Here is an 18,961-nt window from a genome sequence, read left to right on the forward strand (position 1 = left end):
TGCTTGGCCTTTTCTTGTTTGTGTATGATATTTATTAGATCTGGTTCGTTGTTTGAGATATGTTTATGTTGTCATTTGGCATTTATGTCTTGTGTCTTGTCTGTAATCGTTGATAACAGAACTTTAAGGTGGTAGGTGCCCTCCCCCTTTTCTTTTTACCTTTCCTTTTACCCTTATCTTTTTATACTTTCTTTTATACTTTTATATTGGTGCATCAAGTAAGCAGCCAGCACAAATGGAATGAAATCACCAAAACATAAAAGCCATTAAGAATCACAGATTGAACTCATGGCATCCTTTGCCTCAACATATAGTTAGAGATCAGCCACGTTGAAAATATTTCTTATTGACATATTATCAAGCAAATAAGCATTTGTCCCACTCGTTTTAGCACCTTGTAGGGATCCACCTTCCTTATGGGGAGTTTTGTGTTAGCACCAGGTTGAAACCTCTTGGGATTAACACGAACCACCACCATGTCTTTGGATTTGAACTTGTATCGTTAATGACGATCAGTTGTAGCCTTGTACACATCATTGTTCAAAGCTATCTATCACCAAACATATGTGTGCACCTCAGTAATATGGCACAAGAACTCATCAGCTTCAAGGTTGATATGAGCTTGGGGTGCAGAACAAGATCAATAAGTGGTCAAGGTTGAGTTCTACGAAGTATTTCAAATGGAGTATGTCCAATGTCATGTTCACAAAGCTATTATATACAAATTCAGCAATGTGGAGGATGGCTGGCCATGTTTTCTTATAGTCTTGAACGAGACACCTCAACAAGTTTCCCAAGCTTCCATTTACCACCTTTGCCAGTGAAATGCGATTGAAAAATGTAATTCGGTGTTAGTCTTCATTCACAGTGTTTTCCAAAAGTAACTCATAAACTTAACGGCATGATCAATGACAATAGTTTCCAGTAACCCATGTAGTTGCATTGATTCCTTAAAGAATATCTTAACAATGTGATAAGCATCAAAAGTCTTGTGACAAGGCAAAAAAATAAACGACGAACTACCACCATAATAGAATCATATCTTTCACGAGTAAGAGGTAGTCCATGCTTATGTCCAACTAGGGTGTGTGAAGAACAGGTAAAGGTGATGACAAACTTGTATTTTTTTTAGTTCCCTCAACAAGCTGGCATACACATCTTTTAATCATGTGATCGACGTCCTCTGTTATGTGCTCCTAGCAATAGCGATCAATGATTTGAATAAGAGTCTTTGTCCAAAAGTGACCTCCCAAACCTCCTAATGCAGGAGTAGATTACAAGTAACTAACTCCGTAGTTTATAACCCCAAACAATACAAATAAGAGTAAGAAACAAAGAAATAATACCATCAAATAAATCCTCATGGATACAATACTCATATAGGAGCAAAACCAGCCCAAAACCTAACCCGATAGGAGAGATAAAGGCCTGTTATAGAGCTGGAGAGAGAGAGGTGCGGCCAGGGCTGTAGGAGTCCGATTGAGTTGCACTCTTGGGCGTAGATAGTCCCTAAGGAGGGTATAAAAACCCCCAAAGTTGAGAGGATTCTGACGGCTGGTTGTGAAGTTACAAACTTTTTTGATTTTCTAACCTAGGAGAGAAAACTGAGAAGAACCTTCAAGAACAGCAGCTGAATGCTTCCAACAGTGACTACGTAAGGATCATGGGACCCTTATGAGGCCTGGAATACCCTGATTGAAGACCTGGCTGAACAGAGTACAAAAGAGAGAAAGAGAGGAGATCGATCTCTCTCTATTCCCACTAGATCGGTTCTAATTTCTGCAGATTTTTATCAGAATCTGAATTATACCTCTTGAATGTTACAACAAATAAAATAAAAAAAGAAGAATAAAACGGATGGGGGGTTGAGAAAGGCGAAAGAGAATAAAGGAAGTGGCTATCTCAGCCTGGGCTTCTCACCCACAACTATCTCAGCTACTCTAAGCATTTAGTTACAAACTTTCTTTCATAAATGCAAACTTTTTTTCATTCAAATCTGTCCAATAATGGAACATATGCCTCTCTATTTATAGAGAGGAAGTTTACAATCATACTAATACTAGGAGCTAGTTTCCCAATAGGACTAGACACTCCTACTACAACTAGGAGCTAGTTTCCCAATAAGACTAGACACTCCTACTACAACTAGGAATTCAAAATAGGACTAGGACTTGACTTTATGACTCCAACATGGAGTAGGACTAACTAACTAATAGTCCATATAGGACTTTACAACCAACTAATGGCCTAATGGGCATTTATTGAATTAAATAGCAACTAATTAAACTAATGAATAAAATTCCGTTTTCCTACCTTCTACCCATATTTTAGGCCCATTAAAGTGACCCATTTCAAAGAAAACCTATAGGATCAAAGGCCCAACACATACATAACACAACCCAAGGCTTATTTGCATAAAATAAGCCCAAGTGACTTATCTACATCAACTTGCCCTCTCTTAGAAAAAATTCGTCCTTGAATTTTGTAAAGTGAGGGTGATTATATCATGGTGCACATCCCTCTTCAAGCCATAAAAAAATTCAAGTAGCTCTTTGATAATAAAGATGTAGTCTAGAATGTGAGGAGCTCGATCTTCAAGATACTTTAATGGGATGACGAACTCCACATGCTCAACTTCAACATCTTTGGATGTATCCATAGGGTCATCTACATATGCACCTTTGATCTCTTCTAACTTCAATGCAACATAAAACTCTTTTGGTTCATCTATCTGGTGGTTCCCAACCGGTTTCATTGATGGTTCAAACACAACTTCATTCTTGAACTCCTTAGGATCTTCCTCTTGACTGTTCACAATCATCACAGTTGTTGTAGTGTCAAGTTCCCTAGTCTCAACCTCATTGTCCATTGTGGCAACCTTGTTGCTTTCTACTTCTTCCACATGAGTCTCGTTGATGGGAACATCAATGACTAGTTCTTCCTCAACAATAGGAATGGCTGGAAAAATTTTAACACTAACCTCAACTTTTGACTCTAGTTCACTGGTCAGAGGTGTCTTCTCTTGTTGCTCTTTTGTAATAGAGGCCGATGATTCCTTCATGCTATTGTCAAGTGTGGGTGGCTTTTGGACATCTGGTGGAAGGAAGTACATGTTTCGTTCATGCTCATATAGGTACATGCCTGCCAACTCATACTGCATCTCATCCCACATTTTAGGTTTCCATTCTTGAGCTTGAAGTTGCCTTTCACGGACTTTCTATTGCATTCGAACACAATCACTCATCTGGGAACATGCATATTGGCGTTTTTGTGTCTCCATTAAGTTGTAGTTGTCAAAGTACATGTCCAATTCACGCATCCATTCAAGGAATTCCCCATGAAAATAACGTGGTTGATCATTAGATTGGGCAGCAATGGATGTATTCTGATGGGAATCCTATAGAGGGAAGAGCCTTCTTTGGAAATATACAGGGAGGTATTGTGTCACTAACTTGTACTTCATCTCTTCCCAAGTCCTAGGCTCATGTCCTCGAACTCGGAGTCGCTTTTCATGGACTCTCCACCAATCTCTAGCATAACCAATCAACTGGAAACAAACAACTTGAAGCTGCAAGGGAATCTAACCAATCGAGGATGTAGAATGTATCCATTTGTCCAGCGAAGTAACGAACTGATGGAGCCATCTTCGGTTAGGCCCTGATAGATTGTTTGGAGCTTTCTTCAACCGTAGCTCTGATACCACTTAATGCAAGAGTAGATTATAAGTAACTAACTCCGTAGTTTATAACCCCAAACAATACAAATAAGAGTAAGAAACAAAGAAATAATACCATCAAATAAATCACCAAGGATACAATACCCAGATAGGAGCAAAACTAGCCCAAAACCTAACCCGATAGGAGAGAGAAAGGCATGTTATAGAGCTGGAGAGAGAGAGGTGCGGCCAGGGCTGTAGGAGTCCGATTGAGTTGCACTCTTGGGCGTAGATAGTCCCTAGGGAGGGTACAAAAACCCCCAAAGTTGAGAGAATTCTGACGGCTGGTTGTGAAGTTACAAACTTTCTTGATTTTCTGACCTATGAGAGAAAACTGAGAAGAACCTTCAAGAACAGCAGCTGAATGCTTCCAACAGTGACTAGGTAAGGATCGTGGGACCCTTATGAGGCCTGGAATACCCTGATTGAAGACCTGGTTGAATAGAGTACAGAAGAGAGAAAGAGAGGAGATCGATCTCTCTCTATTCCCACTAGATCGGTTCTAATTTCTGCAGACTTTTATCAGAATCTGAATTACACCTCTTGAATGTTACAACAAATAAAATAAAAAAAAGAAGAATAAAACAAATGGGGGGTTGAGAAGGGTGAAAGAGAATAAAGGAAGTGGCTATCTCAGCCTGGGCTTCCCACAGCTATCTCAACTGCTCTAAGCATTTAGTTGCAAACTTTCTTTCATAAATGCAAACTTTCTTTCATTCAAATCTGTCCAATAATGGAACATATGCCTCTCTATTTATATAGGGGAAGTTTACAATCATACTAATACTAGGAACTAGTTTCCCAATAGGACTAGACACTCCTACTACAACTAGGAACTAGTTTCCCAATAGGACTAGACACTCCTACTACAAGTAAGAATTCAAAATTGTAACTAATTAAACTAATGAATAAAATTCCGTTTTCCTACCTTCTACCCATATTTTAGGCCCATTAAAGTGACCCATTTCAAAGAAAACCTATGGGATCAAAGGCCCAACACATACATAACACAACCCAATGCTTATTTGCAATAAAATAAGCCCAAGTGACTTATCTATATCACCTCCCTGATGTAACTTTTGAATAAAGTGATGACATCGGGATGAGTTAGGCATACATAACTGGGTTCCAAAGAACAAGGACCCATCACAGATGGAACATTTTCAGTGTTGTCTGCCATGCTATAACTCTTGATGAATCTAGGCGAAGTCTTTATCAGCTGCATGTGCTGAAAATGTATTAAGTGTAAACACTTTGCAACTCAGTGCATCAGCAATAGTATTCTCCTTTCCATCCTTGTACTTCAATGCAAAATTGAATTCTTGTAGATAATCCACCCACTTGGCAAGTTGGTTCTAATCGACTGTTGAGAGTGAAAAGTGTTGTGCGATCAATAGTAGGATGAACTCTTTACCGATAAGATAGTGTCTACAGTGGTGTAACACTTGAATTACGGTATAGAGATCCAGATCATAGTTCGAATAGTCATTTAGCATCATTAAGTTTCTCACTATAGAAAAGCGATAGGATGGCAACCTTGCATTACTCCTCCTAGAATGATGTGCAAAGCATCTATAGCAACTTTGAACACTCGCTTAAAGTCTGGTAAATGAAAGACAAGAGGCTCTATCATCTTCTTCTTAATTAAAAAGAAAAGCCTTGTTTGTTGATGTTATCCATTCAAATTTGCCTTTGTTATGCTTCACAGATTCAGGCATCCAATGATTGGTGCCATGACTGCGTTGAAATTGCGAATTAATCTTTTGTAGAAGGATGCCAAGCCATGAAAACTGCGGACGTCAGTAGTGGTCTAAGGTGCTGGCCAATCTAGAATACTGTTTTACTTTCTTAAGAGCAACTTCAACTCCCCTTGAGGAGACTAGAAGTCCAAGGAATATGGCCTTAGGCAGCATAAAATAACACTTTTTTGAGCTTGATGTAGAGCTTTTCATCATAGTTGTCATGGCGCCCCCTAGGCACCTAGGTGTCTAGGCTTTGTTTTGATTGGTGCCTTGGTTGCCTTGCTTGTGTCGCGTTAATTCTTGCCCAAGGTCCAATTTGAGAGGACCTTAGCTCCGGATAGCATATCTAACATATCCTCAAGCCATGGACTTGGAAATCTGTAATTGACTGTGATCTTATTGATAGTTCTGTTGTCCACACACATACACCACGAGCCGTCCTCCTTAGGTGTAAGCAAGGCTGGTATGTCGCAGGCTTAAGCTTTCCTGAATGAACCCTTTTTGTAGCAACTCATCAGCTTGTCACTTCAATTCTTCATGTTCCATAGGGTTGAGACAGTAAGCCGGTAAGTTTGGTGACACTAAGCCAAGTACCAAATCAATAGCGTGCTACATGTCACGCATAGGTGGCACAAAGTCTGAAAAGTCAGAAATGAAGTCCTTAATTGGCTTGGAAAGCTTGATCTCAGATTGAGGAGTCACTTCCCTATTAACAAGAGCCAAAATAAGTACCAAATCCTCACTAGACTTAATAAAGTCCTTCCCTATGATAGTCAGCATCTTCCTTCGAACATCAGCATCCTTCTGGTTAGTCCTCAATGGTTTGTGCTTGACTTCTTCAGCTGGGAGATTGATAGGGTGAAAACAGAACTCTTTCCCTTGAATTGGAATGGCACACTGATTCTTCATGCCGCCCACCATCAAATTGTTGTCATATAACCATGCCACTTCGAATAAGACATATGTCAGCTTCATAGGCACAGCATTGCACCACATGTCTTCCTCATATCGATGGATCTTGAGGGGTACTGAACACCATTGATATACCTCTAATGTTTTGCCATTTAGAAGAGATCTTATATGGTTGTGGATCTTTTCAGTTTGTAAATTTGCATTCTCCACAAAAACCTTTGAAGTCAAATTTACACAACTGTCACTGTCGACAATCACTTGCCCTGGCGATCATCCAGGTAGATATTTCTCCTTTAGTTCTTCTTTCATTTCCTCCCACGTATTGGGTGCTCTGCCATGATTCTCAAGCTTCCTTTCTAAGTCCACCATTCACATGCTGCACCAATCAATTTAGTTTAAGCCAACTTCATTTTCCTTGTTTCAGAAAGTTCAAACCAATCAAAGTAATCATCTGGGCTTGCCAACCAATCAGAAAATTTGTGGATCATGTTTCCCACTGTATTCCTTCAGTTCGAGCTTGAGCTTCTATGTGTCATCAAATGAGGGTGCATCATTAACACCGTTAAAGTAAGCTCGCATGTGGTCTTCAAAAGAAGTTGCTTGGGATGTATAAACCCTCTGCGGCCCTCTATCCATGAACCTCGGATTATGGTTGTTAGCTGTAGACTGTGTAGGATGCCTCGCCTTACCTTCAAGAGGTGCAAAACTGCCTTGTATAGGGGCAGCAAATCGGTTTTCCAATGCTGTCACATGATTATTCATTCTACCATTCATACTCTTCTGATCTGAAGTTAATTACTGTAACATCTCAACGATCCTACTAAAAGGGTCAGGAGTTTGTTGTCCTAGACCCCTTGAACTATCCTCTACCATAGCACTGACACCACTGAATGTAGAATTGATTTTAAGATTTAAACCAATACCGAAACAGAATGAGTTGAAACAGATGGAGAAAAGTCCAGCAATAGAATAAATTATATAGAATCAAATCACAAAATTAAATCAGGATGAAAACGGGGTCGAGTTCTCCTTTCTGGGGGGCTGATCTTTGCTGAAAACCTCAGCTTGATCCAATGGTTGGAGCCGAGTTTATTGGGGGACTCCTAGTGACACTAGGATAAGGGTAAAACTTCCACAATAAAAATCTGATTAAAGAACAAATAACAGAATTATTAAACTCAATAGAAACCAGCATAAGGTATAAATTTCCCAACAAAACAGAAAATACCATAACTCGAATTCAGGTTTCAAGCCTTTAAGATGCAATCCTACTTGAGGTAGGACTTATCAAATACTCAACAGATTCAGAAATTGAAAATAGAAACTGGAAGAGTGCAGCATCGATAGAAGGTTTATGAAATCAGAATTGAAATCAGCACACCAGAACACCTTCAAATTAACAATAGGAGTGATGCGGATCCGGGTTTCGAAACCCTGTTTGGACCTCTCAGGGCCCACAAGAATGACAAAAATCTCAATTTAATGGTTGAGTGGCAACCTTGTAATTTCAGTAACAACCATGTGCATTGCAGGTAAAATATTAAGTGACTGGGACAAATGGGATAGGAAATTAGAAGAGGAACCGTATTCTGTAATTGCCAAAGTAAGGAAGCAAATAATTGAACATACTTCAGGACTGGGGGGCTCTCTTGTAATAACCACAAAATCAACTCATGAATGCAATATATTGATCTTTCATCTTCTTCTTGATAGAAAACCAGGGCCTGGCGGTAAACCAGGGGTTCGCAATGGAGATAGCTTCTTCAATCCATATCAATCGAGCATGAAATTTCAGGTGAAGAGTGAGCACCCAGTGGTTTCTTGAATCCAACAGATAGGCTCTTCAAACAGCAAGCAAGAGGAACTGTTGATCCAGCAACCCAGTCTGGTGGAAGTTGGGGTTTCAGCCCAGTTGTAGATCTGGTTTCTCACCACAGGAGAGACGAGATGACCTGAGGTTCAAAGAGGGTGAGTCGCGTAGGTACAGCCTACCTTCGACCCAAATCCTAGACCTGATCGATGGGTTTTCAAGGTTCAGAACTTATTAGACCGGAGATCACCACCCAGAACAGAGTATGGACAGCAAGCAAAAAAGAAAAAGAAAAACAAGAGAAGAAGAGAAAATAGAATAAAGGGATTGAAGGAAGAGAAAGGAAGAGAATAAAATATTGGAGGAGGAGGGGAAGGCAAGAGAGAATTTCAGAGATGGACCGAGAGAGGCACAAGCACGGCAACCATTGTTTCAAGCCAAGACTTCATCCAATCTTCAAAATCCAACTAAATCGTTGGGTATAAGCTGATATTTAAAGACTAAAAGTAAACCTACTTCCTATTTTGAAGCTGAAACAAAGGAGGAACCTACTCTAAAACAGAATTACGATCTAACTCTACTAACGGAAATGAAGAAATAACCCAACTGCTTGACTGACATCCCACTCTAAGAAATAATAATAAAATAACAAAATTACAAAAATTAACCCGAGTAATCCCATGCCCAACTGCATCAACTAGTGATGGTAGGATTGCTATATAGCAGGAAGCTACGACTGAAGCAAAATTGCAAAGATTATATGAACAGAACAATCGGGAAACAGAGACTCTGCAAAGTGGAGGTAAGGCTACACGCATTATGACCCTCCCCAAACCCCGCAGTGGCGAGAGCCTTGTGCACAGGGTACGCCCTTTTAAATGGACAGAACAAAACCTTAATGAAGACGAGCAGGAACAATGGCACCCGAGCTTCCCACCACAAGGAGTTGACTGGTTTCACACCATTCACACAAGGGAAGACCCTCCATGCAAGGAGCAGCAGAACAACTTTCAAAAGCAAAATCACACACACTCACTCACTCACCCACCCACTGGTTTCACACCATTCACACAAGGGAAGACCCTCCAGGCAAGGAGCAGCAGAACAACTTTCAAAAGCAAAATCACCCACCCACCCAGACTTTGATCCATTCCATAAGATAAAAGTTGGAAACTTACCCAGTTGACATAATCAGAATATTTTATTCCTATAAATACGGACTTTTGCTCCAATGTTTCAAACTACTACATTCCTTTTTTTCTTATGCGCACACGTACACATGTACGCATGCACAAAGAACACACAGATTTATGTGGCTCACCCAAGATGGGCTACATCCACGGCCGAGCGATAACCAGAGCGTCCACTATTCTGATGACCCTAACCTTCACCTCTTTACAAGATAACACCATATATGTAGCGCTTTGACGTGTTAAAATATAGAGAAAACCCTAATCCCTGAAAGTACAAAAAAACCCCCAAGTATGCACACAACAACAACAACAGCTCAGCCTTATCCCAACTAAATGGGGTGGGCTACATGGATCCAAGTTAAGGGAAAAAAAAAACCTCTGGGACATCCCACTTACGAACAATCGACAACCCGGATCTTTTCCCTCCAAGCAACTCTGTTAGACGCCATACTAGGGTGAAGACCCATCTTTTGCATGTCTCTCCTTAACAACTCATCAATGATCATTTCCGGCCTACCTTTAGCCCTTTTAGCTCCATTCATCTAAATCTGGTCACTCCTCCGTACTGAGGCATCCAAAGGTCTCCTTTGAACATGTCAAAACCATCTTAATCGACATTCTCTGAGTTTATACTAAATCGGGGCAACTCCCAAATCATCTCTAACATGGTCATTCCTCACTCTATCTCTCAGACTTTTGTCGCACATCCATCTCAGCATCCTAATCTATGCCACAATCAACTTATCTATATTACGTTTCTTGACTGCCCAACATTCCGCACCATACATCATTAACCGGTCTTACGATTGTCCTGTAGAATTTTTCTTTAAGCTTTAGAGGAATGTGTCGACCACACAGCACTCCAGATGCCCCTCTCCAATTCATCCATCCTACTATAATTATGTGCGAAACATCATCGTCAACCTCACCTTCATTGTTTAAGATAGATCCCAAACATCTGAAAGTCACTTTGCAGGATCTCCCTCCCCTCAATTTTCGCCCCTTCAATATCAGTCATTAATCGACTAAACTTACACATCATATACTACGTCTTCTTTCTACTTATCTTAAGACCTCTCGATTCCAATGTCCATAACTCCAACTTATCATTAATCTCTGCCACTATTTCACCCACCAAAACAATATCATCAGTAAAAAGCATACACCACTATATCTCTCCTTGAATATTCCTGGTTACATCATCCATGATAAGCATAAACAAATGAGGGCTCAATGCGCCCTTGACTTAAACCATTAGTAATTGGGAACTCATCACTTGACCTCCCGCAAATCTCACCCTAGTCACCACATTCCCAAACATATCTTTAATTATATCCACGTATTTTCTTGGCACCCCTTTCTTCTCTAATACACGTTAGATTAAATCTCTGAGGACTTTATCGTACGACTTTTCTAGATCGATGAAGACCATATGTGATGGAGGTTCTGCAAGGGTAGGGAAGATTTCCCTTAGATGGGTCTCAAAGTTGTAGGGGAGAGGGAGAAATCGCACTAAGAAAAGGGGGAAGAAGGAGGATCTCACACATAGAACCCTCAGGCTCTCAAACATTAACTCAATTCATCATTCTTCAAATCTGAGAAATTAGATTACATTAGCTCCTCTATATAAAGAGGGTAAACTAGCAGTCATAACCTAGCTAGAAGTTAGACTCCAAGTATGACTAGACTAGAACTCCAACATGGAGTAGGCAACTAACTAGTCATTCACTAATAGGGAAACCTAAACTGACTAAAAACTGAAATAACAAAGGAAATAAACTAAAAACAGGACTCTAACTAAGTTAATGAATTAAATCTCGTTTTCCTGCTTTCTACCCATATTTTATTACAAAAAAAAAAACTCATGGGATCAAAGACCCAACACATACATAATCAAACCCAATGCTTATTTGCAATAAAATAAGCCCATTGAGCGACTTATCTACATCAATTCCCCTGATGTTGAGAAAAACTCATCCATAAGTTTTATAGAATGGGAGAATCAACACCAATCGATCAATATCCATCTTTGCCTGTATGAAGGTACCATCAAAACCATGATTGAATGCTATGAAATCCACGACGCGAAGTTCATAGATGTAGTAACTCGGAAAAATAAAATCGGTCGATTCACTGAGATCAACTGATTTAAATTTTTCCACAAGTTGATCTTTAACTTCCAACAGTGCCATCTCACCTTCTATCACTAGTGATTCATCTTCTGGTTCATCTACCTGTTGTTCAACGACTGAGATCACATAGTTGAAGCTAGAGTGTGCTTGGGTTTTGATGTCTGTGCAATGTCGTTGAATCTTATCGAGCTTCACTTACATCAATTGCATTTATTGACAGATATCCAGTAAAAGATCTAAATCCATCGGTCATTTTTTTCTCCCACTTGCTGCTAGCGGAAAAAGGAAAGATGAGGCAGTGGGGGTCTTCTTGTTGGAATCAAAGGGAGGGAAAAAAAGGAGGGTTTAGGGAATGAAAGAGAGAATAGGGAGAGAAAGGGAGTTGCATGGGAGGTGGAAGGGCTACTCTGGGAGGTGAAGGGAGTTGTGCTTCAGTAGAGCAAGGGATCTTTCGGTTCTGATACCAAATTGATGGAGGGCCTGAATAGGTAGGGAAGAATTCCCTGAGATGGGTCTCAGAGTTGCAAGGGAGAGGGAGAAATTGCACTAAAAAAAGGGGGAAGAAGGAGGATCTCACACACAGCCCTCAGGCTCTCAAACATTGACTCAATTCATCATTCTTCAAATCTGAGAAATTAGATTACATTAGCTCCTCTATATAAAGAGGGCAGTCTAGCAGTCATAACCTAGCTAGGAGTAGACTCCAAGTAGGACTAGACTAGAACTCCAACATGGAGTATGTGACTAACTAATCATTCATTAATAAGGAAACCTAAATTGACTAAAAACTGAAATAACAAAGGAAATAGACTCAAAATAGGACGCTAACTAAGCTAATGAATTAAATCTCGTTTTCCTACTTTCTATCCATATTTTAGGCCCATTAAGTGGCATATTACAAAGAAAACCCATTGGATCAAAGGTCCAACACATACATAACCCAACCCAAGACTTATTTACAATAAAATAAGCCCATTAAGTGACTTATCTACATCAATATGGAAATCCCTCTTATATGTTCTAGATTTTTTTATAAGCCTCCTAAAAAGGTAAATTGCTTCCGTCATGGATCTCTCAGACATAAAACCAAATTGGTTCCTTGAGATTTTTAGTTTCTCTTCTTATGTGAACTTCTATTACTTCCTCCTATCATTTCATAGTATGACTCATAAGTTTTATGTCTCTATAGTGCTCTGGATATCGCCTTTATTTTTGTAGATTGGGACAACAATACTTCTCCTCCACTCATTAGGCATCTTTCTCGTGCCCATAATCTTGTTAAACAACTTGATTAACCAAACAACCCAACATGGACCCAAACTCTTCCACACTTCAATTGGGATCTCATCCAAACCTGGTGTCTTCCCTACCTTCATCTTTCTTAGAGTTTCATTAACCTCGGTCACTCTGATCTAGCATACATATCTATGATGCATATGATGCAGATTAATAACCCAAAATAGGCTTGTTTTATTAGGAATAAGCCTAGGGTTGGGTTGTATATGTGTTGGGCCCTGAGTCCATGTAGTTTGGAGTGTATTGGACCACTTTTACGGGTCCAAAAGAGGGGCTCTAAGATTGAGTATTGGATTGCTAGTTAGTTTCCTTTGTTTATTAGTCTCCCTTTTAGGTTGGCTTGATGGGGTTTATTTAGTTTCTAATTTCACCATTATTTAGTTTCCAAATTCAGTACTTAGCTTCTAATTTCAGTACTTATAATTCCAAGTTTCTATTTCCAGTTTTAGTAACTAGAAGAGTTCCTATTTTCTTTAGTTTCCTATTTCAGTTTTTGGAAACTAGAGTTAGTTTCTATTTTCTTGTAACCCTATCAGTATTATAAAAAAAGGATAGCTCTCATTAGTAGAGCCACGATTTATGAATAAAAAAAAGAAGCTTGCTGCTATGTCTTTGCTGGGACTGCTATGTGTTTGATCACAGTGGAAGGGAGAGGTGTTTGATCCATTCGACTCCTTACGGTGGGAAGCCGGGAGGATCTACTACAAGTGTTTTTTTCTTCTTCAAGTTTTATTTTCAAGGTTCTGCTACTGCCCAACAGATCAGGTATTTATATCACAACTTCTGCCCAGAATTTCTACCTAAAGATACAATCAGCCTCTACTGTTGTTGGAGTTCCAGCCACCTGATGGCTTCACTGTTTAGGTAGATTGTTCCCCTTGTTGAGAGAGTAGTTCGATCCTAATTTGGGGTCAATCAGACCTGGGGTTTTATTGCTATGATAATTTTCCCTAATCTGTCTGATTCTAATTAGTTCAGTTTCTGTCCAGAATTTTGGTTCGATTTGTCCCGAAAATTGCTTAGTGTTTGCTGGCCTTGTTCCTAATTAATTTAATCCCTTTAAGTTGGTGATTTAAGCCCTTACTTCCTGATTATCATTCAGTTTCAGATTTCTGAATTTCTGAGATCAATTGGTCTGTTTGAGTTTCTTTTGGTCCTGTGGTGTTTTATTACTGTATGTGGACTGTAAGGACCGTATTACTACTTCTGGTTAGTCCTGTCATCTGATATATTACCTGATCTCATAATTCCCCAATTTCTGGGTTGGGAATTCTGATTTACAAGGCACTGTTTTAGTCCTTTATAATTGCTGTTGTTTGCTACCTATATTTGGGTGATTATTGGTTGTTCTTGGATTAAAAGTTCCTACAGTTGAGACTTGGTTAGACCCCTACCCCAGTCTACATTAGCATGCTGTCAAGAAGGATACTCAAACGACTCCTACTAGGGCTGTCTCTATTAAGTAGCAAAAATACTCATCCCATCTCCTCTTTATGTCCTCATCCTTCACAAGCACTCTACCATCATTACTCTCAATACATCGACCATGATCGAGATCCCTACTCTTCCTTTCCCGTAGTTTAGATATCTTATAAATAGCCTTTTCCCCTTCCTTGGTATTTAGATTGATATACAAGTCATCATATTTTCTCGCTCTTGCTTTCCCCACAATCTTCCTAACCTCGTTTATGGCGGCCTTATATCTTTCTTTATCTTCAACCTCCCTAGTCCTTTACCAAATCTTAAAATTATCCTTCTTAATCTTGATACTTGCTTAGACTTCCACAACCCACCACCAAATCTCTCTAGGGGCCAACTTATTACCCCTAGAACCTCCTTAGCAACTTTTTAATGCAATCCATTATCTAATTCCACATCGTGTTGGCGTCCCCTTCACAACCGCACTTCTCATGCTTCACCACTTTATCTGTAAAAGTCCCCACAAACTCTCCTTCCAATCTCCACCATCTTACCTTAAGGCAAACAGATTTCCTTGGTTTACTTTTTGGCAAATAGAAGCACATGTCTAAGATCAATAATCTATGTTGAGATGTTAAGCCCTCCCCAGGAGTAACCTTACAATCCTTACACATCCATCTGTCGAACCTTCTAGTGAGGAAGAAGTCTATTTGGCTGGGATGTTGCCCACTTTTGTAGGTAATTAAGTGTTCTTCCCTCTTAATGAAAAAAGTGTTTGCAATGGATAGATCATAGGTTGTCCCAAAGTCCAAAACTAAGGTCCCCTCCTCATTTCCTCTCCCCAACTCTATAACCTCTATGAACCTCTTCATAACCTCTCCTATCCCTACCAATGTGTCCTCTCCATCCCCCCCCCCAATATAAACGACTCCCAAAAAATAGGGTCGGGGGCTCCTGGCCCACTCTCTAGCAAGTGGGACCACCGATATTAGGGAAGAATCAACAGTACTTCCTGGATTAAACTGAGATCAGGCTTCACCAATAACAAGAATCTGGATAGGAAAACCCCTAGCCGATTCCTATTACAACTCACCATTCCTTTTTAAGTCTAATTAGTCTAAGTAGTCAAAATGGATGTGGACCCAACTTCAAACACTTAAAGACAATGAAATAAATATCTTACTTGAACTGAACCAAATAAACTACCGGTTCAACCAGAACTGACTCAAAACAACTTAAAACATAAAACAAAATGGAATATACTTAAAACAAAGTGAACCCAAGCCCTAATATAGGTTGGGCCATGCTAAGCCTGGGCTTTCTTGGACCTCCTGTGATGGTATGTCTTCAGTACTGCATCATACCCTCCCACCTTGACTCAAGGATTCTATGCAAGTGTGCAAGGGAAATCAGAAAGTACAAGCAAAGTTCACTCAATCCTAAATAGTTTCAATTGTTCAACCTTATAAAAAAATAAGTAAAAGCGTTGAAACAGATTTGAATATATAAATAACAAAATAAAAATGAATCAATTGTAAACAGGTGAAGGTGAGAAGCAAAGAAAATAATTATCTCACCAAAAATTGTCATAGTGTCTCTCAATGCAGGATACGTCAGAAGCAGTGACAGCAACAAGAGCACCACTCCTGTGGGCATCCTCACATGCTTTTGCTATTGTTTTGATGGTATGAGGAAGTTCAAATAAATAACCTTCCACAATGAGTATATTTGTTTTGGAGATTACACTGGCCAAGTAAGGATCATAGCTAACAGTTGAAGATGTACCCTAAAACACAAGAAGACACTCATATATTAGATTCCATCAATCATTACGTAACCAAACAAATAACCAAAGCCAATTGATACTTGTCAGGATTTACTTTTAGTATGAACCTCAACTGGAGTGAAAAAAATAAGAACTTCAATTGTAAACTTCATACCCATTCAAGAGTCTACTAGGAGGAAATTTCTAAACAAATCTAATGGAATATAGAAAAGGAAGAAATCTAAACCCCAGCAAGCACCTTTGCCATAGCAAATAAGACAACAGAAATCAGCAGCAACAAACATCCATCCAAGAAATAATAAATCCGGAGGCTTTAAATAATGTCACGATGTTTTGGCAGTCATCTTCTTATTAATGAGGGAAGTTTATTTTTTAAAACCCAGCTACATCAGACACTGAATGTTTCTATATAAGTTTCTGTAAATTTTGCAGTAGATGTCGTGTTGGACCACTGTATCAATGTCAGGCATAATCCTTGGCGCCTGCTCAGTAGTGAAAGCCTCTTTTTTTTTTTTCTTGGGGATAGGTGGTGAGAAGGGAGGTGTAAGTATGTTTGACAAGAGAGAGCGAGCTGGGATCGGACAAAGAAAGCACATATTGCATGTGACAAGTACTTGGAAATAGTGATAGCAACCAATCCATAGTCTATGCTTGTGAGCGTGTTTGTTTTGTAGGGGTAGGAAAAACAATTAATTAACAATGAGCAAAGGTGTCTTAAGGTTTATTTACACTAGCTGGATCTTTAGTTGATTCAAAGATATCTGACCTGATACGCAAGCATAGTCCGTTGGGCATCGGGAGTGGTGAGAACTATAACTGTCCCTGTTGTCCCATCCTTGACAGGTTCTGAAAGAAAATTCACATTTGCCCGACGCAGCTTTGCCCTGAAAAAGTATATGAATAGATAATTAACTTCCAAGTTCCAAGGATCTGAGTGGCTAGATAAGAATATAGCTCTGCTCTTCATCACCTAACAAGTCAATAATCATTTTAAAGCCTAAAAGAGAAACCAAATTTTTTCAGGTAAAATAAAAATGACCCAAGTAATCTTAGAACACATACTCTCTAAAATTAGACTATGCCAGAAATAGAAAGATCACTCTCTAAAAATAAGCTAAATTGGTGATCATGCAATCCTCCTTGCACCCACACAAACGGAAGGGTGGGCGCAGGATGTCAGAAAGGTTGTCTACCAGCTGGATCACTAGGGAAAAATGGAAATAACCAGGAGTTCAGAGCAGCCAATGGTCAGATTTTTTCCATTAACAAAATATCCAGAGCCCCCACCATGATTAAAATCCTACCTACTTTGGTTGTCAGCCATAGAGTCATAGGATCTTCCCTCCCAGCAAAAGATATTCTCGTTGGTTTTGATATTCTCAGCCACCTCTCAACTTTGAAATGGACCCCTACTGGTTTGAAATATAAAAATTATTTTCTCCCCTGGACACAAGTTACTAACTTATTTCTTGCAGAATCACTCACACATTTCCAAGAAAAGTTGGTGACCTCTTCTTGTGCGGAAAATCCATAACGGACCATCTCTGCATTATTAAACAAATAACATAATTCCCATGGCACTACTGCTTAATAATCCTGACAATGCAGTAATTCTGATATAAATACTTATATAAGAGAGCTTATCTTGGTTTTGGGCACATCTCAAAAGCCAGAAATCATAAAACACGTACTTCAAATAAGTTGAACGCAAGCAAGAAGGTCTAACCTGTAAAACCCAGCCAAGGGATCGCTCCCAACGCTACCGGTCATGGCAATATTCAAGGCAGGGCCTCCAATGGACCGACCACCAAGCCTCGCCAAGGCTACCAATGTATTGGAGAGAGATCCTCCAGCAGCAGCCTTATAGCTGCAACCATCCATAGCTCGCAAAACTCTACCTCTCTCCTCATGGTTCACGAGTTTCCTGGTCCCTTTCTCCAGTCCCAATCTCTTCAAAAATTCATCATCCACCACGCCCGAAAAATCTACCTAGAGGCATCAAAAAACTCCAAAATATTGTTTCTGGTGCTGCCCACTTACTTCAATAAATTAAAAACATAATTTTGCCAAATAATGAAGCTAAACTCCAAAGCAATGTTCATGGAATCAATAATAGAAGAAGGGGGGGAGACCATCTTGAATTGAAGCAATTAGTAAACGAGTACCATGGCTTGTCCAAGACCCAAAACATCCCATCTCTCAGGTCCAATAGAATCTCTTATCTCAAGCCCTTCTTCCAGCTCCTCCTCATCATCAGAATCCTCACCTTCTTCTTCACCATCGCTTCTGGTGCCAGGTTCTTGGGCTATGGCATCTTCGCTTCCACTGCAACCATTATAGGTAGATAAACCCAAAGAACTACAAACTCGCCCTACGGGAGTTCCAGATACCCAAGAAACTCGGTGCCCACTCATGCTTGAAGGGAAACTATTGTGTACTTTCTCGTTATGTCTGCAAAAACATATGGCAGAGGTGATGATCGTGGTAGTGGTGACATGGGTTCTGCTGAGATTGTTGTTTAAAAGACGATGAGGGACCAAACGAAGAGATACATATGGAGGCGAGGCGAGAGGAGGAAGAGGAGAGAGATTAGTAGTTCCATGGGAGAAAGAAGCGGGAAGAAGAAGAGACATCCTCACATTCGCCCCTGTTTCAGGATGGAGGTCGACGGTAAACCTCCGTCTATCTCAGAAAACGTCGTTAACGCCTCAGATATGGAATTTATGGAGTCCGGATCAGGTCCTCGTACGAGAACCTGATCTTGGATTCTCTTATGTTTTGTTGGCCGACGCGTGTACTTCACTATAAATTACAACCGGATTACCTACAAATGTTTTTTTTTTTCTTTTCTTTTCTTCTTTTGGTAAAGATTACCTCCAATGTCGTTCTCTCCCTTTCCCTCTAAATGTTGTCCCATATCCCTCTTTCAACTTAAATACTATACTTCTATCAAAAA

General features: G+C 39.8%; 1 protein-coding gene across 1 annotated transcript in view; it reads right to left on the reverse strand.

Moving 5' to 3' along the window:
* LOC122090627 (uncharacterized sugar kinase slr0537) overlaps window positions 1-18,750 on the reverse strand; it is a 30,407-nt gene extending 11,657 nt beyond the window's left edge. The window contains exons 1-4 of the mRNA XM_042660265.1: window positions 18,171-18,750; window positions 17,732-17,994; window positions 16,772-16,889; window positions 15,797-16,005 (exon numbers count right to left, since the gene is read on the reverse strand). Of these exons, the coding sequence (XP_042516199.1) occupies window positions 15,797-16,005; window positions 16,772-16,889; window positions 17,732-17,994; window positions 18,171-18,638 (1,058 nt within the window). The 5' untranslated portion in view covers window positions 18,639-18,750. The remainder of the gene's footprint in view (window positions 1-15,796; window positions 16,006-16,771; window positions 16,890-17,731; window positions 17,995-18,170) is intronic.
* Window positions 18,751-18,961: the final 211 nt, after the last annotated feature.

The sequence above is a fragment of the Macadamia integrifolia genome, chromosome 10, assembly GCF_013358625.1.
Source record: "Macadamia integrifolia cultivar HAES 741 chromosome 10, SCU_Mint_v3, whole genome shotgun sequence".
NCBI lineage: Eukaryota > Viridiplantae > Streptophyta > Magnoliopsida > Proteales > Proteaceae > Macadamia > Macadamia integrifolia.